The 25,735-nt window shown below is 36.8% G+C and overlaps 1 protein-coding gene across 6 annotated transcripts in view; it reads right to left on the bottom strand.

Moving 5' to 3' along the window:
- Ghr (growth hormone receptor) overlaps positions 1-25,735 on the bottom strand; it is a 250,364-nt gene that overhangs the window by 9,008 nt on the left and 215,621 nt on the right. For all 6 annotated transcript variants that reach the window (XM_076857434.2, XM_076857432.2, XM_076857433.2 and 3 more), the window contains 4 exons: positions 17,671-17,800; positions 11,744-11,916; positions 7,851-8,029; positions 1,404-1,569 (listed from right to left, as the gene is read on the bottom strand). In XM_076857434.2, the coding sequence (XP_076713549.2) occupies positions 1,404-1,569; positions 7,851-8,029; positions 11,744-11,916; positions 17,671-17,800 (648 nt within the window). The remainder of the gene's footprint in view (positions 1-1,403; positions 1,570-7,850; positions 8,030-11,743; positions 11,917-17,670; positions 17,801-25,735) is intronic.

The raw sequence follows: 25,735 nt of genomic DNA, 5'->3' as shown, positions 1-25,735 counted from the left end.
AGTGGAATTTACCTTAATATTGCTTTTCTAAATGTCTGCCTTTATACTTTAATATGCTTTTCTTATTTAATAAGTTATTAAAATCTCCTAGACAGGTATTGTAAATGTTTTTTAAGAATTAGTAGGGAAGTGAACACCATTTTAGAACTTGTAATATCTGTCATTTTTATCAATAACATATTTAGAAGCATTAGAACCAGAGATTCATTTTTTTAAATATGGAAGGAAAAGTGAAGCTTTTGAAAAAACCTATGCTAAGTGAATTAAATGCCACCATATTAAGCTTAAAAAGTGCTTAAATCACAGTTGCATTTTAAATCACAGTTGCATTTTATCTTATATTGTTTAAAAACAAGTAACCAGTTAACCAGAAAAAAATGATGCTATAAAAGTTTTCATTAGTCCTGTTTAGTGAGATTATTATACCTATTCAGTTAATGCAAAAATATAAACTTAGTTTCTCTGTAGCTTATTTCATTAACAAACTTCAATTCCTCCTAAGTCCCTATAAATCTTCTGTTTCAGTGTGGAAGGGCTATAGCTAATTCCCATTTGAGAGTGACAATACTATATACCTACTGCTCACTATTCACCAGCCTTCCCTATTTCTTTAGATAAAGGCAACTTTAACTATCTTTATGGTTCTTCTATATAAGATCTTCAAATGTTTCGTGTCTCCTCTGAGCCAAATAACACAACACTTCTTTTTTTTTTGCAGGGGGAACAGTGGGGATTGAACTCAGGGGTACTCAGCCACTGAGCCACATCCCTAATCCTATTTTGTATTTTATTTAGGAACAAGGTATCACTGAGTTGTTTAGTGCCTTGCCTTTGCTGAGGCTGGCTTTGAACTCGTGATCCTCCTGCCTCAGTCACCCAAGCCACTAGTATCATAGGCGTGCGCCACCGTACTGGGCTTAATACACAACTTCTTAGCTTTCCTCTCGATAAAGGTTTTTCTAAAGCCAGTGAGCACCTACAATAGAAGGCTTTCTCTTAGATGTCATAAATTCATTCATACATATAGACTGGGATGACTTCCTGCCCCCTGCATTAGTAAAAGATTTTTTTATTATATATTAAAAACAAACTCATTGAAGAAAATTTTAGAAATACAGAAATGATGTAAAGGAAAAAAAATGTCTGAAATTTCACTATCCAGAGAAAAACCACTGTATTCTCCTTTCTAAATGTCCACCTGCCCCAGGACCTTTCCTGAGTGAACTAATTTGAAAACTAAATCTTTCTGCTTTTACAATACATAATACCTGTCATAGATAGTGAGCTCAAGGTCTCACCCTGATATTTAGTGTTAGTGCATACAACTTGCTAACAGGCACATATCAATTGCTATTATTGCAAAAAGACATTTTGACTGCTATTTTAATTTTTTTTTTTTTTACCTTCTTCACATGCGTATGGGCTCATTTGAGGAAGTGTTACAAAGAGCACTTCACTGAACTCGCCATATTTCTCTGAATTTCGTTGTCTGGATCTCACACGCACTTCATATTCTTTATCCAGTCTCAACGAGTATACAGGAACTGATGTTGACAATATTGGGTCCATCTTTCAAGACAAAATATATAAAGCTTATTGGCTAGAGAGTCAATAACTCAATGTAGTATATACTTTGGGTGTTCTCCCATTTGTATTAAAAATGGATTTCTATAAAGTAAGTAATATTTTAAAGTGTCCAGAGGGAGTTTACTACTGAAAAGAAGATTGAAACAAATTATGTAAAAAATAATTCTTGTTTAAAGGTTAATATTCCTTAAATTTATTTTGGTTTAAACCCACAGACATGATGGATTGCTTAAAGAGGTGCAGTTATATCTTTACATTAGGCTGTCAGATATTCTGCTAAGATTAAAGCAAAGAGATTCTTATGGGGAATGGAGGAACTATAAAGAAGATTACAAGATTACAGAAATATTGTGTACTTATCTAGGACATTTCAGTTTTGTATGGAGGAAGACATTAGAACAGAAAAAAACAAACACATTTCCACACCAAAACAAATGATAGCCATAACAAATTATCTGTGTTCTTTGGAAATTCTAGGTAGTAATTTATTCATTATTGTAGAATTGGAAAGCATCCTGGAAATATCATCGTTGTCTTTGTTTAACTTTCAAATAATTGTATTAGAAGCTACTAAACACTTTAATCTACTTGTTCCAGAGGCTTAAAAACATACCTCAAAATAGTTTGCTATTCAAAATCTTAAAAAAAAAAAAAAAAAAGTCATGGGAGTTCTTTGGCAATTAGCATGTCTCACACCCTTAGTCAGGATATCCCTTCATTTCCCCAGAGAAGGGTAGAGTGAGATTGCTAGACTTTTAAGACATATTGCTATCAAAGAGGTAAACCCAATAGCAATGACATTTTCCTCCAAGCCAAATACTCAGAGCCAGTACTCAATGTGCTTTTCATGTATTTTTGGGTAGAACACCTTGTTCTTGTTTATAGTAAACTTGGAACACTCACGTTTTCAACAGCATGGATTTTTACCTAAATAAAATCCTCATAATTGGTTTCATTAAGTCAGAAGCCAGGCCTTCAGCATCTGAAACAAATTTTTCTTTCACCCAGGTTGGTTTCTACTCACAAAACACTTCTTCTTCATGACATGGTTCATTTGTATCTTTTACAGGAGCCTCTGAATATATGGAATATTTACATTCTTTGCCTAAATACATTCTTTGAAGCAAGATTCTGAATATTAAACTTACTTAGTTTCTTTCTTAAAATATTTTTAAAAATATATTTTTTTAGTTTTAGATGGACACAACACCTTTATTTATTTATTTATTTAATGTGGCCAAGGACCTGAAGAGACACTTCTCAGAAGTTGATGTACAAGCAATCAACAAATACATCAAAAAATGTTCATCATCACTAGCAATTAGAGAAATGCAAATTAAAACCACTCTAAGATTTCATCTCACTCCAGTCAGAATGGTAGCTATTAAGCATACAAACAACAATAAGTGTTGGCGAGGATGTGGGGGGAAAGGTACATCATACACGGCTAGTAGGACTGCAAACTGGTACAGCCAATATAAAAAGAAGTATGGAGATTTCTTGGAAAACTGGGAATAGAATCATCATTTGACCCAGCTATCCCCCTCCTTGGTCTATCCCCAAAGGACTTAAAATCAACATACTACAGGGACACAGCCACATCAATGTTTATAGAAGCACAATTCATAATAGTGAAACTGGAACCAACCTAGATGCCTTTCAATAAGTGAATGGATTTTAAAAATGTGGCATATAAACACAATGGAATATTACTCAGCAATAAAAGAGAATAAAATCATGGCATTTGTAGGTAAATAGATGGAGTTAGAGAAGATAATGCTAAGTGAAGCTAACCAATCTCAAAAAACCAAATGCCAAATATTTTCATTGATATAAGGAGACTGATTCATAGTGGGATAGGGAGTGGGAGCATGGGAGGAATAGATAAACTCTAGATAAGGCAGAGGGGTTGGAGAGGATGGGAGGGGGCATGGGGTTATTAATGATGGTGGAATGTGATGGATATTATTATCCAAAGTACGTGTATGAAGACACAAATTGGTGTAAATATACTGTGTATACAACCAGAGATACAAAAAGTTGAGCTCTATATATGTAATAAGAATTGTAATATATTCTGCTGTCATATATAAATTAAACAAATGCAGAAAGACCTAATTTTTTAAATATGTTTTTTAGTTTTAGATGGACACAATACCCTTATTTATTTATTTGTTTATTTATTTATTTATTTAATGTGGTGCTCAGGATCGAACCCAGTGCCTCACACATGTTAGGCGAGCACTTTACCACTGAGACACAACCCCAGCCCTCTTAAAATATTTTTAAAAGTTTATGTTTTCATTCTTGGAGCCCTAATTTTTCTGTTATCAATACCAAAACTATTTATAGATTTCTCTAACAACAGAACTAAAAAGGGGCCCTCAGTAATTTGACTTGTGACCCCCTTCTCTATCTTCTTTCAGCATTCTACACCAGCAACACCAAACTCAAATTTTCTCATATGGATCCTTCAGTACGTGCCACTGGCCTGTGTGGCGGCACCAATCCTCTGTGGGAGTATTGTGGATTGCTGACGTTCTAAGTCTTTCTTGGCACCCTCATCTGACAGATAATACACTTCTGTTACAAAAAAAGAAGTATATTTCACTGCTAAAATCAGTTACACCTATGTTTCTACACTACACTGCAACTTCCTGAAAACATTCATTATCTTTTGAATATCTTAAACAAACACCTAATGTTATACCCTTAAGAACTAGAAAAAGAACAAACTAATCCCAAAGTTAGCAGAAGGAAGACAATGATAAATATTGGAAAATAAATAAATGAAATAAAGACCAATGAAAAACAATGGAAAACATCAACAAAACAAGAACGGTATTTTTGAAAAGCCAAACAAATTCTACAAACTTTTAGCTAGACTAAGAAAAAAATAAGATTTAGATAAATGAAATCAGAAGTAAGAGACATTATGACTGATACCAAAGAAATACAAAGATCTAAAGAGACTGCTATGAAATTATTTTCCACAAATTGAATACTCTAGAAGAAAAGGGTAAATTCCTGGATACATGCAACATACCTGCCGCAGTCCAGCTACAGCAAAATAACCGGGGGGTGACGAATAACTTGTGTACGTTGATACAGCAGGAATGGAAGCCATTTATTGTAGGACAACAGAGGTATTTATACATTCCATATAGCTTATCTTAATTAGCATAAACTAGATATATCAGTCAACCAATAAGAAATCTCCACACTTAATGGCTCACTGGCGTTACTTCACAAACCACTCCCTCTGGCATTTTGCCAGGCGCCATCCAGACTTGTTTACAGACTCTAACACATACCAAGACTGAATTATGAAGAAATAGAAAATCTGAACAGAAAACTATGTGAGGAGAGTGAGTCAGTAATATGTTTCCCATCGAAGAAAAGTTAGGACCTTGAGGTTTCATGGGTAAATGCTACTAAACATTTACAGAAGAACCAATACCAACCCTTCTCAAACTCTTCCAAAAATTGAAGATGTATATGCTTATACTTTTAAACCCATTTTATGACGTCAGGATCACCCTGATACCAAGCTAGACAATGATACTACAGAAAAAGAAAATTATTGGACAGTATCCCTGATGAACATAGATGAACACCTCCACAAACAAAATACTATCAAACTCAATTCAATATACATTAAAAGGATCATTCATCATGATTAAAGGACTTATTCCAGCAAGAATGGTTTGACCTGAAAAAATCTATATATGTTTTATACCACATTAGCAGAATCAAAGCAATATGATCATTTCAATAGATGTAGAAAAAGCATTTAAAAAATATGTAGCATTTCATCAGAAAATTAAAAATAAAATTAGCGCTTCATTTAGCAATTCCATTTTTGAGTTTATAGCCAAAAAAAATGAAGTCAATATGTTAAGGTATGTTTTCACTTTTATGTTAATGGTAGCATTATTCACAATAGTCAAAATAGAGATAAAAAATAAAACAGAGATCAACCTAAGAGTCCATCAATGGATAAACGGGCAAAGGAAATGAGGTATATACAGAATGGAATAGTATCAGCCTTAAAAAAGGAATTCTATCATTTGCTACAACACAAATGAACCTGGAAGACCTTAAGTGAAATAAGCCAGGTATGAAAGGACAAATGTCACATGATCTTTTATGTGGAATCAAGAAAGGTGAACTCATAAGTAAGGAGTAGAATGACAGTTACCAGGGTCTGGAGGACTGGAGTTTGGAGACTTGGCGTGATACTGGTGAAATGATATAAAATTTCAGTTAGGAGGAATGTGTTTAAGAGATTAATTGTACAACACAGAGACTCTATTTAAAAGCTATGTGTTACATTTTGAAAGTTACTAAGAGAGAAGAATTCAAGTGTCTTCAGTTCAAAAAATGATATGAGATAATGCATATATTAATTAGCTCAATTGAGTCATTGTACCATTACACAAATTTCAAAACATAATGTACGTGATAATCTATACAATTTTTATTAAACAAAAATCACCATTCCCTCTAGTATTAGTCATTTGGAAAACACTGGTGCACTGAGTTATGTAAATTTTTTAAAATTTCACACATTCTACAATATAACATGAAGACATCACATTGGTAATGTCACCATGGATATTACTGGGAAAATCTTCATACACTGGAAAGTTACCAAGCTCATGGCTGCAGATAGAAGTTTTCCCAAATTTTGATTTTCTTGTGAAAGTTCAGATTTTGTCATTGGTACCAATGCTCAGTTTTGTTTTTTTCTTGAAGTGACAGTTTTTTCCTTCTTTTTTTTTTTTTTTCTTCAGAAATGACTGACAATGCAGATATGAGGAATCATCGACCAGTTGTTCTTCAAGTAAAACTGGTGTTCCAGGCAAACAAGTAGCTCTCTCAGCTGACAACTCAAGTCGCTGGATTGCTTTTGCAGTCCACCTCACTAGTGCCTTGGAATGCAGCAGAAGTGTGTCATGTGTCCTTTACGTGTGCCACATAGATATTAAAAAGCTGTACACTCAAACGCTGGGATTTCAAGCACAATCTTATGTGAAACTGTTTTTCCTCCCCTTTCCGGTGAGCTCATGGTGGGGAGGAACAGAGTGACAGTTGGAAAGTCTGGTACTGGGCCTTGACTCCTGCTCAGGTGCCAGTAGTTTTCCCACCATTGTTTCTGTACCATGAGTCAAATAGTGAAAATGTAGAGGATATCTTAGTATATTGTAAAAATAGAATACCTGTGGACTCCCTGAGAGCATCTGGGGACCCTTAGAGGTCCATAGTTCACATTTTGAGAACTGTTGCTCCAGGTACCTAGCACAGTGCTGTGTGCAAATTATTTATTTTTATACCTTGTTGCTCAATAAATGATTATAAATTGAATTTGGAAAGTCTTGTTTGAGTTAGCATCCAACCAGGTTTTTCTTTTTTCTTTTTTTTTTTTTGCACCAAGTTATAGATCAGATATCCAAATTAAAATGACTCAGAAAACAGAACCTCAAAGCCCAGCTTTGTAACGGTTTAAACTTTGTAAGCTGCTCAAACCTAACTTTCCTTTACTGATAAAGTAAAGGCTCCTTTTTCCGTGGTTCACTGAATGCACAGGATGAGCTCTGCCAGGCTGCTGGGTACAACCTGAAGTATGGCCAGAAACTGCTTGACTTGGCCGAACCTGTGGTTAGACTGATTTAGAATTTGTTATATTGGGTGCAGCCTGATAGTCCTATTTTTCTTCTTGTTGTGTGCCATGTGGGTTCTCATAGTCTTGGCAAAGGAAGTAAGGGCTCAGAGGCTAACCTGCTCTCCACTAGCCCATGTAAGAACCTCTTAGCTTGATTCTCCTCTGAGATATGGAATAAACACCTTTCTGACACCTCTAAGGAACAAATTCCTTCCTCTGCTTCTCTTCTGGAGACACTTAAGAACTGATTTAAATGGGGTTTTGTGTGTAGCAGCAAATTAGAATCATGGGAAGTATTTGGCCATAGCCCTCTGTTGACCTTGATCATAATCTTTCTCATGGTTAGTCACATCTCCAAAGACAGCTGAGTGGTTAGAGTTTGCTATTTTGCTGTACTATTACACTGAACAACAAGGCAACTAGGAAAATTCCATGATGATATTTTACAGAACAGATCAATTTTTCTCCAGTAAGGAATTATGGGGCACATAGCATGGGTATATGGAGTAGGTCAAAAGGAAGTCTAATTGTAAATGAGAGATGGATTGTTATAACAGCAAGAAGAAAAGTCAAAGTGTAAGAGGGAGTAAAATCTTACCGTCTTCCACTGAGTTTCATTTACTTCTTTGTATTGAAGTTCATATTCCAGAACTATCCATCCCTTCTGAACATCTGCATTGGGTGGTGGTTCCCATCTTACTTGGATATCAGCATAAATCCCAGTTAAACTGATGTTCAGTAAAGTCCAGTTGAGGCCAATGGGTGGATCAGGTTGCACTGTGCAATTCAATAGAGAATTAGTACTCAGGAGATACAACTTGATGTTAATGGAGGATTTTCCTCTGAAGAGACCAATTACTTCATATATTTTATACTTTTGATTCTTCCAATATTTCTATTATTATAACTCTCATAAGAGAGTACCAATTTTTAATTTAAGGATAATCTATTTTTTAAAATTTTTATTTGATTTTTAAGAAGATCCTCCAAAAGTTCATTTTAAGTCTAAAATCTGATCTATAAGATTTTATTGAAGATCTGTCACATTTTATTTCTTTTCGCTCTGAGAGCATGAATAGGATTTTGGCAAGGAAATTTATTTTAACTCAAATCTGAAGGAACAGAGAATCAGAAAGACCTCAGTATTTAAACATGGGCTGTATTGGTACTGGGGTAGAGGAATCCTTTTTTCTTCCAAACTCTGAATGACCAGAGGATAAGACATTTGTGTTACTCATTTCTTGATTGCTACCAATGCAATCCTTTGGAAAATTTTGCAGACACCCCTGAGTTCTGCTGTCTTCCCAGCCATGCACTTTCTTTAGACACAAGAAAGGCATTACATTGCTCTCTTGGACTGTTGGTGATCCAGAGTTTTCTGCTTTTTGCTTAACTGATATGTGAACAATCTGAAATAGTGTTGTGCTCCCTTTATAAGGATCAAATCTACATTCTTAGATAAATCTGTTGCATTCTTATTTTTAGGACCACAAAGACCACAGTTTCCCAAAGGTTGATGAAGAAAATGATAGATTCCAAAGCTAGGAGCTATATCTAAATTTATATTCTGAATAGTCCCAAGTAGATCATTGCTAAGATTATTGAGACTTTTGAAAATCTGTTGCAGATACTGAGTAAAATTTACATTCTAACATATGTAGATGGTCACCTACAGGTCACGGGCTATGGTCACAAATCTGGGGCCCAACATGGGAAGTTCTTGTACTGATCCAGACTGGAAACAGAATTTACAGCATAAGAACATCTTGTTGACCATGGTGGAACAGACAGCACTTTTTTTTTAATGGAGAAAATATTTTCCTATTTTTAAACAGTAGTCAGATACACATGACTATTTTGCAAATAAAATCTGAAGATGTTCAAACTACATATGCCCATATAATGGCCTCACCTTTCCAGATTTGTTGAGGAATCCCTATAACCAAAGCTTCATCCTTTCCGTGACTAACATATAAAACTGTTTTTGCTGAACATTTTCTAAAACTTATTACTCATGATGCATCTTAGAAATTTCCATTTCTACTTTAAATAGAGAATATGGGACAGCGTCCTTTTGGAAAAGGCTCCGTATCACTCTCCCAAGTATAGTAATAAACTCCCCCTTACCTCTGTCCACACGCCTATTCACTATACTTGAGAACTCCTTTGAGATATATAAATATCTTCTAAATCTAAGGACCAGGCCTGTGGAATAGTAGAATGCATATGTATGACATCAAAGAGACTGCAGCTTGTTTGATTGACGTCTCTCTCACGATGCAGTAAGGTTTCTGGGGGTTCTTTGCTTTCTCCGGCACTCTCAGCTCCTCTCTGTTACTTTTGTGCTACTGTAACTTTGCCATTGTCTTTTGCCTTGATTTCACAGTCTAACATCTCCACTTCTAGTCTATCCTACTCTGATCTACCATCCACACAAAGAAAGGTTATTTCCTCTTAAGATTTTAATAACATTTTAGGTTATACTAGATAACCTCAAGATTAAGAGCATGGACTCTGGAACTTTGCTCCCCAGTTTCAAATGCCAGATCTACCTATGAGCTATTTGACCTTAAACTAGTCACTTTGCTCCTCTGAGCCTCAGCTGTATCATCTGTAAAATGGGAATTATAACAATACTTATCTCCTACAATTATTATGGCTGATACATTGTGAGTCCTTTGTGAGTATTAATTATTAATATCCTAAGATCATTTCCCTGCTTAAGTTCTGCAAACATACCTCTTGGAGTAAGATAAAACCCAAATTTCTTTGTAAGGAACATAAGACCACTTAGCTGACTAATAGGCCTGCCCAACTGTTCCTGATTCCTTGAATATTCTGTGCTCTTTGCCATTTTTAGAATTTACTTGTTGTTCAAAGACCCAGTCACTGTGATATGTGGCAACACTCATGCACACTTTAAGAGATAAATGTAACCATCTCTGTTGCTACCTTTTCTCATCCCTCAGGCCTAATCATTCATGCTTTTGGCCATCATCTTGGTTGCTCTGCATTCCACACACTTGAAATCCAACACCTGCCACACTGTATTGTAATTATTTGTGAACATACTTGGCTCCCTCTCTCAAGTATGTCTTACTCATTTCATGGCACAATACCCACCTCAGTGGCAACACATGCAGGCACTCATTAGAAGTGAGCATTGGCAGGTAAGTGAGTTGGCAGGGTCAGGAGTGGAATGTAGTCTTAGCTAACCCAGTATTCTTACAACTATCCTCTCTTACTACCCAATTTGCCTTCAACTCAATAACTACAGCATTGATGTTAGGACATATACTAAATAGTCTCTCCAGACTATGCCACTGGGTTATCTTTTCTGCTTGTTCATGATTTTCCCAAACTTCTCAAAGTCAGGTTATGAAATATTACCATTGCATCTATTAAATATTAAGTGTGTGCATCTGAACACATTTCTCCAGTCTCTTACGGTTTGCTGATGCCTGGGATACTGCATATAAGAGCAACATATCTTGGAGAAGTGACCAGGAATTCTTGTAAGTAACAAACAAGATTTTGTGGGTAGGTTTGAGGTACTAGGTCAGCAACACAGTCTTTCTTTGCTTCTTTCCACTTTGCTGTTTGTCCTCCTCTAGTATAAACATGGATATTCCAATTGTGGTTGTTTGATTTGTTTTGTTTCTCCTAATGTCCACAAGATGGGCAAGAGATCATTTGTTTGGATCTTTCCCTTAGTCCATTGAGCTGATTATCCTAAATGTTTGTATTGAGATCTTATAAACATGTCTTTAAATTGATTTGTGACTGTTTTGTAAATATAAAATTCCAGAATTATTACTCTTTGTATAAAGAAATATCTAGGCTTTATTATAGCAATGATAGAGGTCAAAGGTCAACATGTTTCCATAGGTTTTAACATAATAATAATATTAAATAATTATGACAAGATTTAAGAGTACATTGAATTTGTCTCTCAGAGCGGCATACAAAAATGCTACCCAGATTTAAAGACTTCTGAAATCATCCAGGTGCAAGAGGGCACACATGTAATCCCAGGGACTCAGGAGGCAAGATTGAGGCCATCCTGGGCAATTTAACGCAATTCTGTTTCAAAATTTAAAACAAGCAAACAAAACAACAAAACAAAAAAACAGGCTAGGAATGAAGCTGACTGGTAGAGAGCCCCTGGGTTCAATCCTCAGTGCCATATATAAGTAAATAAATATTAACAAAATAAAAATAAAATATAATAAAATAAAAATTCCTAAAAGAAAGACTCCCATTCTTTTCTTTATGAGATTTATTGGCAGGCTTCTTTATGCCAGAGTTGACTTAACTTGCCCTTCCCCTCATCTCTTATTTATCAATCGATCCCATCTCCTGTGAAATAGACTCCATGTTCCTAAGGAACAAGTCTTTAATGTCTTTCTACTTGACTCTAATCGGAAACTGTGGACTTCCCACTTATTTAGTCTAAATCTATGTCAAGTAAAACACAAACCTGTGATTTACCTATTTCCTCAACTGAGAAGCACTTCTGATCCACCGTACCACCGTTGTCAGTTAGCTTGATACAGTAGGGTATCCAAATGGAGGTATATGACGAGTTAAAGTGACAGCTGTTTTCTCCAGCAGAGACATAATCGGGACATTCCTTCCATTCTTGGATCCATTCTTGAGTGCTCCTGAAATGGAGGGTAAAAAGGATGAAGCTTTTCCAAAATCATTTCCAGCTTAGGTCAAGGTAAGGGGCTTGACACATTCAACAAACGGGGCACACAAATATTTTATGACACAAATACTTTGTATGTTAGCAACACCATTTCCAGATGTATCACATCTGTGGACAATAGTATCAGTTTATGAAGACTGTTGGGAGGCCATTTGGTGCTCCTGCCTGTAGTGCCAGTTCCTATTAAGGGATTCCTATGGTAGATACTTCATTATTTCTGTTCTACAGAAGGTCTGGCTTAGGGAGGTTCTAAAAATGTTCCTTTATTAAAACAGTTCAGAGAGTCAATCCTCAAACTGTAGGCATTCCCAGAGAACTGTAAATCTTTGGACTTGATGGAGAAACTGAGCTGACATGCTGATGGTGCACTTCATAGTGAGTGATATGTTATATCCATACTGTGTGATGCAACAATAAATAAGACTTGGTCCCTACCTTCAGGCTAGAAGATGCCTCAGCAATTACCATCTAAATACTTTTTAGCATTCATTTCATTGATATTCAATGAGAATTGGCTACATATGAAACACTATGCTGGACACTATGGGAGATTCATGGATTTCTAAAGAATTATTCCTCTCTCAGGAGGGAAAAAGAAACTATTATAAAGGAGTGTGGATAAGTGCTGATAGGTAGTGTTCATTTGGGTCCTTAAGACTTCAGAAAACAAAATGATTACTCTAATTGTTCATGGAAGGTGGTATTTTTGCCAACGCTGAAAGATGGGTAAAAGTTTAGTAGATGGCAACAGGAAAAGGAGAGAATAGAACGGTCAAAGGTGTTACTGGTGAGACGAGGGGAGCGAGAGGAAGTGGAATGGCAGGAAAGATTTTTATTAATGTTAGAATTACTTACTTCAGTGGGGTAATTCATTATCCCTTTATTACTCACTACTTATATCAGTTGAGAAGAGGATTTATAAGGAAAGGGGTCATGAAGCCATGCAATCCTTTGTTGAGGAAGAAGGTAGGGATGGCTTTCTGTGGGCAGAGGTGCCTGTGGCTGGCAGGCCAGACTGGAGATTTGGGACCACCCCACTATAGGAAGGTGCTGGGCAGCAGTGGGCATCGACAGCACCGTGGGGAAGGTAGGGTCTGCGAAGACAGAATAAGAAGCTGAGAGAAGACACAGGTTTCCTTTGGCACTAGACGGAAGCTTCTATAGTGTCAGAGTCCTTGAGACAACTGCTCATCAGCTGTCAGAATGAATTTGGGATTACAACAGTAGAGACTTCAGAGTCTGAGACAGTGAACTGTTGCTTAAATTGTGGTTGAGATTCTTAAAAGTTGTATTTCCTTGGATGAGAGGGAGATTCATCCCTCAAGGGAAAAGTGGGTAAAAGCAAAGGAAAGGATAAAGTATGTGTATATTTAGAATAATAGAAAAAAGTTCAAAATATTAGAGAAATAGGTGAGTTGTTGAATTATAGTTTGCTGACTTGATCTCAACTTTCAAACTGAGTTCGAGTACTTTAAACAATTCTCGATTGTCCAGGGGATGAGGCTTTCATATGAAAATAGAGGACATATCAAATACATCCAGCATAGTTGAGAGGATAAGTCAGAAAACTCAAAATATTAAGATGTTCCAAAGATGCAGGTCTGGATTTGGAATAAAAAGCTTGGCACAGTATTTCTGCTTTGGCAATGTTAGCACCTGATGCCCAGAAAGACTATGTGAAAAACCCTGTTTGAGTCACCCCGAATCTAGTAGGTTCTCTGGAAAATTACTCATCTCGTGATGGATCAGGAATAAGTATTTCAAAACACAATGCCCAATCTCCTTCTTCATTGACCAAAATTGAATAAATTCATTTCCTAAAATATTAAATCTAGACACAAAAAATCAAATGGACTCATGAAACAGATCCTCAGTCACCTGACTTCACTGGATTGAATGTCTACACAGACCAGATGTAGAATGACCAGAGCCAATTTGTAGAAGTTATTCTCTCCTTCTCTTAGACCTGAAAGTTAATTTCTTTGGTCTGTTTCTAAACTATCTGGTGAAAACAGCAAAAACCATAGAAGGAGATTATCAGTAAAAATGGGAACAAAGAGCAGAAGAAATATTTTCCATCTAAAGGTAACCAATTAGAGAAGAAACTGTAAAAATAAAACGTGTTATGTTGTAAAGGCAACTGTTTTCATTATATACAGCTCTTGCTTTTTTTTTTTTTTTTTTGGTGGGGAAAGAACTTAAAATTTAAGCCTTAGGTGGGGGGAAAATAACAATTCCCTTTCTTCTTCTAATTTCCCTCTCAACCTTGCATGGAAAATGAAATTACTTTTAAAAGGCCAGGATAATTTTTGCAGCAGGCTATTGTGGAGGGTGTGTAGGTGTGTGGTGGGGTGCACTCTTAAGGACCAAGTGTTCCCATGTTCACTTCCACTGAGAACAGGGCATTTCCATGCGAGAAGCTGAGAGCACAGGAGCTCCACCAGCCTTTCCAGGCCAACTTTGCTATGCCTGTGGTTTACATTCACACTAAGTCCTCTTTAAACGCAGAGGCTGGACCTGGCACCATGTCCACCACAGGGTGGCAGAAACGGTTCAGAATTAGCTGCCCCACCGTGCGGATGCTGTCTGGTCTGCCAGCTCACCTGGCAAGAAGCAGGGCCGTGAGCAAAGCACATGAGTGCCTGTGGGCCTGTACCTTCCCCTGTCCTGTTGACAGCTGATGTGTTAGGTTTCATTATGCTTCGGAGACCAAGGCCAGGCCAGTGAACTGAAGGCCTATGTGCCACTTCCTTCCTGGCTCCCTTCTGCCTTCACAGACTCCAGTGTTGGATAAAATCATGCCACAGATTTACTTGTGTATCAGTGATGGAAGCATATTTCTATAATTTCAGGAGTTACCTGGGAACTAAACTCTAAGAAATAATGACAAGAGCCAGAAGCTCACTTGCATTATCCTCTTTGTATAAATGGGTAATGAGAGTCTGATACATTTCTCCCCTAATCAATGACATGTAGTCCCAGTTTCCTAATCTCTTGATTCTGTGCTTCTCAAATAAATGGGACTTGTGGTCTTATGCTAGTTTGACCAAGATACTCACAATAGTTATATTTTTTGTAGAGAAAGCCTCAAATACTGATTTTGCAACTTTGGGGTTGGCATTTATACTCACACAGTTTAAGAATATGATGCTGTTGGGCTGGGGTTGTGGCTCAGTGGTAGAGTGCTTGCCTGGCATGTGTGAGGCACTGGGTTCGATTCTCAGAGTCTCATAAAAATAAATAAAGATCCACCAACAACTAATAAAATATTTAAAAAAGAATATGATTTTGTTTTCTCCTGAAACTCCAAGTTCTTCTAGGGTAAAAAGCTAAGAGATCTTTCTGAATATATCTCAGATTTTCCTTCTACCTGGTCACAGAATCCTTGTTAGTGCAAAGCCTGGGTTTGGGCTGGGTATGCTGAGAAACTGGGATGTGACTCTTCACATCCTTGTGGACAGAGTTATGTGGCCCTGATTGATGATGGTAAAAACAGATATGTATTTGTGAAGGCTTCATATCTGTGGATTTATCTTTCTTCTCATGTCCAAATTAGGTGAATTTTAAGGTGGTGAAAAAATATTTTCATGAAGTGGGTCCACGTTCAGAGGTTATTGTACTGTTTCTGTTTAGTTTGATTAATGGTGGCTACATGAAAATCTTACTCTGTTTTGATGAAGCTGGCTCTCTGAGTTGCTATAGTAAAACATGATGATTAAACCTACTGTCTCTCTCTCTCTCTGACTTTATAAAACACCATAATCAACTCATATATATTGAAAAATGTTGCCAAACACTTTAGCTTCCTGTCTGAATATATTTATATACTTCAGTTTTGTTTATTGGCTTGTATCTCTCTTGCAGTATCATCCTTAAGGCAAATAAGTATGTGTATCTGGTGCCCAACTATCTCATCTTCGTGTGCCCTTCTGGTGCTTCTGAGAGACCTCTCACACCTAGAAAGTTGGTAAGACTGGTCTTGGTTGCTAATTTAGAGTATTTGTTATTTGCATGTTGAACACAGCTCTGCATTAAAAATGGTCTTACATACCAATAATCACAAACGGTAAAGAACCAAAATCATTTTTTTATAGCTCAGAAGTGTTGGGATTCTACATCATTATCTTAAATTATTGTTATACCACCATAAGAAAAGGGGCTACCATTTATTGAGTACTTATTATGTGGGAAGCAATGTGTTTTTTCACACGTTATATAATAAAATCCTCAGGAGGCAAGTCTGTCATCTCCACTCTACAAGTGAGGAGGCTGAGCAATGCACAGACTAGATCCTTTGCTGAGCATTACTTGGTAAGAAGTGTGGAGGGCAGGCTGGAATTCAGGGTCTTTGGCCCTGAGGTCATGTCCCCAGCTGCTTACTGCATCTTTCTTTCCAGGTCCTCTGTAAAGAGCAACATCTTTGGACTGATGAACAAGAGCTTAATCTGAAGGGTCCTCACTAACCTGGCATCTTGGCTTAGGCCTTCCCTAAGGGATTTGAGTGGTAAAGAGGAGATAATGCAGTGTGTAAGCCTAAAATTTAGAAAGGTAGAAAGGGTACGGTATTGTTCTATAGCAAAGTAGGGTGACTATGATTGACAACAATTAATTGGCTATTTAAAAATAGCTAGAAGAGGGTTTAGAATGTTTTCAGCACAAAGAAATGGTGTATTTCTGAAGTGATGAATTTGCCAGTTACCCTGATCTGATTGTTGCACATTGTATGCATGTATCAAAATGTCACACTGTGCGCTGTAAAAATGTACAGTTACCATGTGTCAATTTTTTTTAAAAAGGAAGTAATGTAAGAGTAAATAGAAAAGTAAGTTATTCCAAGGGAGGAGTTAGAAATAAACTACTTGGGTGGTGACAGTATTTCAAGATCTTTGTTTCCCTCTTTCCCTGTTATTTTATAGGACCATTGGTTAAAATGCAAGAGAAAAGTATTACACTAAAAAGAACTATATAAGAGGAACATAGTCCATTCTCTACATAGAAAACAAGCTGAGTCTATGAAAACATACACTTTGCAAAACACACCCGTGGCTTTCTGGAACAATAAAGTAAGATTCAAAGCCCTGCCCTAGCCTACAAAGCTTAGCAAATTCTGTGCCCCTCCCTTATCACTCACCCCATCTTTAGTCTTGTGGCATCTGTGTTGGTCTTTGGCTTTCCTCAAACAGGGCAACACTGCCCCCAGGGCCTTTGCACTTGCAATTTCCTCTTCCTAGGCAGCCCTTTCCCTTGATATTAACATGGTCTGTCTCATTTTATTGTCTCTGCTCTCACACACCACATTAGAGAGGTATCCTATGACCTCCCTGTTTCAAATGTCACTCAAGGACCCTATGCACACACTCACATGCTGACATTCTTCATCCTCTTTCTGGCCTTACTCTTCTTGATAACTTGTGTTATAAGCTGTTATTTTATTTAATTTTTTATTGTCTGTTTTCCCCTACTGATAAGAATCTCCAGGAGAATAAGAATTTAATCTTTTTGTAATCACTGTTATACCTCCAGTACCTAAAATAATACCTAGCACATAGTAAGGGCTTAATTAATAGTTTTTTAAATAAATGAATGAACAAATATATCTTAGTCATCAAAATAAATGACTGCCATTCCTACACTGCATGTGACACAGTACACACTCTAAACTGGCAAATCTATAGAGAGAAAGATCAGAATGGCATGGAGGCTGCACCTTCTAATATAGAACAGCTGTATGGATCCTGGAGTCTTTAAGCCATGATGACCCCCATCTGTCCAGTAGCATGAAAATGTCTCTAGTTCAGGTGAACGGCACTTGGTGAATTTAGGCTTCCCAGAAGAATCTGTAGAATAAAAAGAACAGGCAGGCATGAAATCAGGAGAATCATGTGTAATCCCAATGACACAAATACTTAAAGTGTATAAAAGAAAAAACTGGCATAAAGCCAGCTTATTCTGCATCTAGGAGGTGATACCAGCATCTTCCAGAAAATCTATTTTCCTGGGTCATCATCTGAGAACACATTGTTTTCCAATGATAGCCCTAGATTCTAGGAACAAATAGTTTTTCTTTCATTTCAGGTATTATTCCTGGAGACCTGGGTGAGAAACCAGAGGTAGATATAAGGATTTGGGTACAGGTGGTTCATTTGGAAGGCACCTACAGTAAGAGAGCAGAGAAAGCAGAAACAGAAGGAAGAGCTAATCAAGGGCGTTATCAGTGACTGACCTCATCATTGCAGTGGCCATTTGGGTCCAACCCAGTAAGGCCTCTAGAAATGTACCTTACCATTGTCCTGCATAATGATGGGAAGGGTAGACATTTGTCTACCACCCCACAGCACCCACTGGTTGGGGTTTTCCCTGGAGATGTTAACTCCCATGTGTTCCTAGGGTGTCCCTATATATGGGATGAGGATCCTTGCCTAAACAGGGACTTGAATGTGCCCACCAACATGCATGGTGACCACTGTCCACCACTGATGGTTGGGCTGACATTAAGTGGACCCAGGGGATACAGAGTGGCAATCACAGTATCCACTGCAATGATACTTTTCTTTGTACAGATTTTGGATTAAAAAGTCATTTATATAGTTGCATTCTTCCAACAGATTCAACCAGTAAACCCATTAAAGAGATGTCAACTCTAAATAATTTGTGCAAATTTATGTGGCAGTTCTAATTTGGCAAGTAGAGAATTCCTCCTATGTGTTAGGATACAGTAGTAGCCCAAACCCCTCTGCACCTATGAAAGCTTCAACTGTAGATGTGGAGTGGGCAGCCTGAAGCAAACCCACTTTTGCATGTCAATCCTCAGTGCTCTGATCCCATAGCAATTTTAGAGATGATCGAATTTCTTTTTCTTTCTTCTTTTTTTTTCTCCTTACATGATTAGTATTCAATTTTATTATGAGCTTAATATATTTGTTCTGTGGTCTAAAATGTTCATTTTGGGGCATTAGGGAGGCTCTCAGTCCTGAGGTTAAAAGATAATAAAAAAGACAAGAAAATCAATAATAGGTAAACAACAACAACAAAAAAAATAAATAAACAAATCTTGATGTGAAATACCAAACACATACCTGGTGTTCTGACCCCAAATATGCCACTTTTTCCCTTTGGCATTAAAGTCATGAGAGATGGGAAATGATAAACTTTCTAAATAAATCCATAGTTCAGCCATTCTTTCAACTAATACCTAGCAGACATCAAATTTGTGACAGGTCTGGTTCTAGAGATAAAGCAGTGAACAAAACTAATAGTCTTGGTCCTCATGGAGTTTAAATTTTAGGGGCCTGGGGAGGTGGACATTCTATGCAGAAAAACAAACAAACAACAACAACAACAAAACACAAACATGACAAAAAGGGATTAATAGGGCTGGAAAATGGAGACTTCATCACTCTTCCTTTAATACCCATGCTGATATAGTGAAGAAGCTCAGACTTAGGAAATGTGACTTTGTTTAAGTATGCCTCTTGCTCTGAATAGCAAGGGGATGTTTGGGAAATCCCAAGTTGCAGACATGTACTCACTCCTGGGAGCAATGTTGGGGCCACAAGAATTTTTTTTTTTTTGGAATAAAATTCCATAGTCATAAATAATATTATAAAAAATATTCAATTTCCTGTATGAACTGGAAAACTTAGAAGAGTAATGGGGTATGGATGAGACCTGCTGTGGTATGAAGGGCAGACTGTTAGTTCTCTCTCTGTGTTCACTAGTTCTCTAGCGTTCTCTAATCCCTTTCAAAGCAAGGAAATATAGACACCTGTATGATCCATTACAGAAGTATACAGCAGTGAGAAAGGGATGTGTTTTGTGAGGTAAGCACCTATCATATAGTAAAGTCTTGGAAATTTTTCTTGTTTCTATTAGCTGAAGTACTGAACACGCTATTTTGAGTCCTTCTAGAAAATTAATAATTGGGCTGGGGATGTGGTTCAAGCAGTAGCGCGCTAGCCTGGCATGCGTGCTGCCCAGGTTCGATCCTCAGCACCACATACAAACAAAGATGTTGTGTCCGCCGAAAACTAAAAAATAAATATTAAAATTCTCTCTCTCTCTCTCTCTCTCTCTCTCTCTCTCTTTCTCTCTCTCTCTGTCTCTTTTAAAAAAAGAAAATTAATAATTATCAAAATGTACTTAAAACATAATCATTTTAATACCTGTGGGTTTGAAAAGAACACTTCATATTCTGATTGTTCATTTGCAAAGAAAATAAGGAGAGGAAATGCACTAAGTTAGAAATTAAGAGATGTGTGACAGTAGGACCAGGTTCTTCCCTTCACCACCAGATACCCTCCGGAGCCCAGCCTCTGGCACAGGGTCACCCCTTCTGATGAGCAGACTACTGTTGCAGGTCAGACCAGGCCATATCCACCCACACGGACTTGCACCAGACCCAGGTCCAGGGTAGGTATGAGTTCGTCACCCTCACCCCACCTGGGAGCCTAAACTTAACTCATTTCCATCTTGGAACACTGCAGTCATCTCCTTAGCCTTCCCCTATGAGAAAGCAAAACTGTTTGTTCTGATGGGACAGCAGTAGCAACTACCTTTTTCACAACAGTCAGGGCCTAGAAGCAGCTGCATCTCAGAGCAGGCATCCCAAACAGACACATCTCTGTAAGACATTGCTTTCATTTTGGGGCACCTTAACTGTTATCTCAAGTTACCTCGGCTATTGCTGCCACCACCTTTAATTGCAATAGCATACATTGAGGGACACCAGCAGGGTCTGGAAGCCCAACATCAAGGTGAGGTACAGACAATCTGCATGGTACTACAAGAATATGGGGTAGAAACTGTAATATCTCAGATCCACACTACAAGAAAGGAATACTCACAGGCAACATGAAAAAAACAAAGGAGGAAAGTGCCCCAAACAAATCAGGACACTATAATAACAGAACCCATGGACAGCGAAGTGGGTGAAATGTCAGAGAAGGAGTTCAGAAGGTTCAAAATTAAAATGATCTGTGAATTAAATAATAACCTAAATTAGCAAATACAGGCAAAAACTGGTCACTCCAACAACAAGATAAGAGAGCAAATACAGATAGCAAAAGATTACTTCATGAAAGAGACCCTGGGAAAAAAAGTTAGAAATCCTTGAAATGAAGGATACAATAAATCAAATAAAAAACTCAATAGAAAGCACAACCAACAGACTGGATCACTTGGAAGAAAGAACAACAGATAATGAAGACAAAGTATACAATCTGAAAAATAAAGTTAATCACACAGTGAAGAAAGTTAGAAACTATGAACAGAACATCCAAGAATTATGGGACAGCATCAAAAGACCAGATCTAAGAGTTATTGGGATAGAGGAAGCCACAGAGTTTCAGACCAAAGGAATGCACAATCTCTTCAGTGAGATAATATCAGAAAACTTCCCAAGCATGAAGAACGAATTGGAAAACCAAATACAAGAGGCTTATAGGACACCAAATGTACAAAATTACAACAGACCTACACCAAGGCACATTATAATGAAAATGCCTAGCATACAGAATAAGGATAGACTCTTAAAAGCCACAAGAGAGAGGAATTAGATCACATATAGGGGGAGACCAATTCATATCTCAGATTTATCAACCCAGACACTCAAAGCCAGGAGATCATGGAACAACATATACCAACCTCTGAAAGAAAATGGATGCCAATCAAGAATCTTATATCCAGCAAAATTAAGCTTTAGATTTGATGATGAAATAAAAACCTTCCATGATAAACAAAAATTAAAAGAATTTACAACTGGAAGCCTGCACTACAGAATATCCTCACCAAGCCTGCACTACAGAACATCCCCCTCCAAGAAGAGGAAATGAAAAATAATGATTAAAATCAGCAGGGGGGGGGATTACACTAAAGGAAAATCTAATCAGAGGAGAAACTAAGTCATGTTAAATACCAAAAATAAACAAAAATGTCTGTAAATATAAATAATGTCTCAATAATAACCCTGAATGTTAATGGCCTAAACTCACCAATCAAAAGAGAGAGAGACTAGCACATTGGATTAAAAAAAATCAATAATATACTGCCTCCAAGAAACTCGTCTCATAGAGAAAGACAACCACAGACTGAAGGTGAAGGGTTGGGAGAAATCAAACCACTCACATGGACAGTGGAAACAAGCAGGGGTTTCCATCCTCATATCAAATAAAGTACACTTCAAGCTAAAGTCAATCAAAAGGGATAAAGAAGGACACAACATACTGCTGAAGGGAACCATATACCAACAAGACTTAACAATTATAAATATATATATATGTCCCAAACAATGGAGCATCTAACTTTATCAAACAAACTCTTCTCAAGTTCAAGAGTCAAATAGACCACAACACAACGATTTTGGTGACTTTAACATGCCTCTTTCACCACTGGATAGATCTTACAAACAAAAGCTGAACAAAGAAACTATAGAACTCAATAATACAATCAATAACTTAGTCTTAATTGACACATATAGAATACTTCATCCTTCAACAAGTGAATACACTTTCTTCTCAGCAGCACATGGATCACATATTATGCCACAAAGCAACTCTTAGCAAATATTAAAAAGTAAAGATACTACCCTGAATTCTATCAGATCATAATGGAATGAAATTAGAAGTCAATGATAAAATAAGAAATAAAAGCTTCTCCAACACCTGGAGCCCAAATAATATGCTACTAATTAGGGATACACATAGGAAAATGAACAATGGGCTGCAGAAGACATCAAGGAGGAGATTAAAAAAAAATTAGAGGTGAATGAGAACACAGATACAGCATATCAAAATCTCTGGGATGCTATGAAAGCAGTTCTAAAAGAGAAGTTCATTGCATGGAGTTCATTCCTTAAAAGAAGAAAAAGTCAACAAATAAATGACTTAACATTACATCTACACCAAAAGCAGTAGAAGACAGGAAGTAATTAAAATCAGAGCTGAAATCAATGAAATTGAAAGTAAAGTCATAATTAAAGAAATTGACAGAAGAAAAAGTTAGTTCTTAGAAAAAATAAATAAAATTGACAAACCCTTAACCATGCTAACTAAGAGAAGGAGAGAGAAAACTCAAATTACTAACATATGTGATGGAAAAGGAAATATCATGACAGACACTACAGAAATACAGAAGATAGTTAGAAATTATTTTGAAAACTTGTACTCCAATAAAATAGAAAATACTGAAGACATTGACAAATTTCTAGACTCATATGATTCACCCAAATTGAATCAGGATGCTGTACACAATTTAAACAGATCAATTTCAAGTGATGAAATAGAAGATGCCATCAGAGATATAACCACTAAGAAAAGCCCAAGACAGAGTGGTACACAGCCATGTTCTACAGATCTTTAAAGAAAAACTAATACCAACACTCTTCAATTTATTTTAGGAAATAGAAAAAGAGGCAGCACTTCCAAACTCATTCTATGAGGAAAATATCACCCTGATTCCAAAACCAGGTAAAGATAAATCAAAAAAATAAAACTTCATACAATATATCTAATGAACATAGATGAAAACATTCTCAATAAATATCTGGCAAATCAAATACAAAAAAACACATAGAAAAGATAGTGCGCCACAATCAAGTGGGGCTCATCCCCGGGATGCAAGAATAAATTAAATGTAATTCATCACATCAATATACTTAAAGATAAGAATCATATGATCATCTCAATAGACACAGAAAAAACATTTGACAAAATACAGCACCTCTTCATGTTCAAAACACTAGAAAAACTAGGATATCAGGAATATATCTCAACATCATAAAGGCTATCTATGCTAAGCCCCAGGCCAACATGAATGGGGAAAAATTGAAAGTATTCCCTCTAAAAACTGGAACAAGACAGGGATGCCCTTCTATTTAACATAGTTCTTGACACACTGGCCAGAACAATTACAGATGAAAGAAATTAAAGGGATACACATAGGAAAAGAAGAACTCAAATTGGCACTATTTGCTGATGATATGATTCTATACCTAGAAGACCCTAAAAGACCCACAAGAAGACTTCTAGAACTAGTAAATGAATTCAGCAATGTAGCAGGATATAAAAATCAACACCCATAAATCAAATGCATTTCTGTATATCAGTGAGGGAAAGGGGAAACGGGGAAAACTACCCCATTTACAATAGCCTCAAAAAAAAAAAAAAAAAGAAAGAAAAAAAGAAAAAGAAAAACACTTGGGAATCAACTTAACAAAAGAGGTGAAAGATCTATATAATCAAAATTACAGAACCCTAAATAAAGAAATCAAAGAAGACCTTAGAAGATGGAAAGATCTACCTTGCTCTTAGATAGGCAGAATTAATATTATTAAAATGACCATACAACAAAAGCACCATATATATTTAATGCAATTCCAATGAAAATCCCAATGACATTTCTCATAGAAATAGAAAAAACAGTCACAAAATTCATCTTGAAAAATAAGAGACCCAGAATAGCTAAAACGATCCTTAGCAGGAAGAGCGAAGCAGGTGGCATCACTACTCCAGACCTTAAACTATACTACAGAGCAATATTAACAAAAACAGCATGGTATTGGCACCAATACATACTGATAGACCAATGGTACAGAATAGAGGACACAGAGACTAACCCAAAAATTACAATTATAATAGTCAAAGGTGCCAAAAACATGCATTGGAGAAAAAGATAGCTTCTTCAACAAAATGTGCTGGGAAAACTGAAAATCCATATGCAACAAAATGAAATTAAACCCCTATCTCTCACCATGCACAAAACTCAACTCAAAATGGATCAAGGACCTAGGAACAGATCCAGAGACCCTGCATCTAATAGACGAAATAGTAGGCTCTAATCTCCATCATGTGGGATTAGGCCCCAATTTCCTTAATAAGACTGCTTTGGTGCAAGAATTAAAATCAAGAATTTATAAATGGGATGGATTCAAACAAAAAAGCTTCTTCTCAGCAAAAGAAACAATTTGTGAGGTGAATAGATAGCCTACATCTTGGGAGCAAATTTTTACCCCTCACACATCAGATAGAGCACTAATCTCTAGGGTATATAAAGAACTCAAAAAGCTAAGCACCAAAAAAACAAATAACCCAATCAACAAAGAGGCCAAGGTCATGAACAGATGCTTCTCAGAATATCATATACAAACAATCAACAAAGATATGAAAAATGTTCATTATTACTAGCAATTAGAGAAATGCAAATCAAAACTAAGATTTCATCTCACTCCAGTCAGAATGGCAGTTATTATGAATACAAACAACAATAAGTGTTGGCGAGAATGTGGGGAAAAAGGTACACGCATACACTGCTGGCAGGTCTGCAACTTGGTGCAGTCAATTTGGAAAGCAGTATGGAGATTTCTTGGCAAATTGGGAATGGAACCACCATTTGACCCAGCTATCCTTCTCCTCAGTCTATACCCAAAGGACTTAAAATCAGTATACTACAGGGACACAGCCACATCAATGTTTATAGCAGCACAATTCACAATAGCTAAACTGTGGAACTGATATAGATGCCCTTCAATAGATGAATGAATAAAAAAATGTGGCATTTATACACAATGGAATATTAATCAGCAATACAAGAGAATAAAATCATGGCATTTGCAGGTAAATGGATGGAGTTGGAGATGATGATGCTAAGTGAAGTTAGCCAATCCAAAAAAAACAAATGCCAAATGTGTTCTCTGATATAAGGAGGCTGATTCATAGGGGAGTTGGGAGTGGGAGCATTGGAGGAATAGAAGAACTCTAGATAGGGTAGGGGGGTGGGAG

This window comes from Callospermophilus lateralis, chromosome 5 (genome assembly GCF_048772815.1).
Source record: "Callospermophilus lateralis isolate mCalLat2 chromosome 5, mCalLat2.hap1, whole genome shotgun sequence".
Classification (NCBI taxonomy): domain Eukaryota; kingdom Metazoa; phylum Chordata; class Mammalia; order Rodentia; family Sciuridae; genus Callospermophilus; species Callospermophilus lateralis.
Note: the sequence above shows the minus strand (reverse complement) of the source record. Positions and strands in the feature narration are given on the sequence as shown.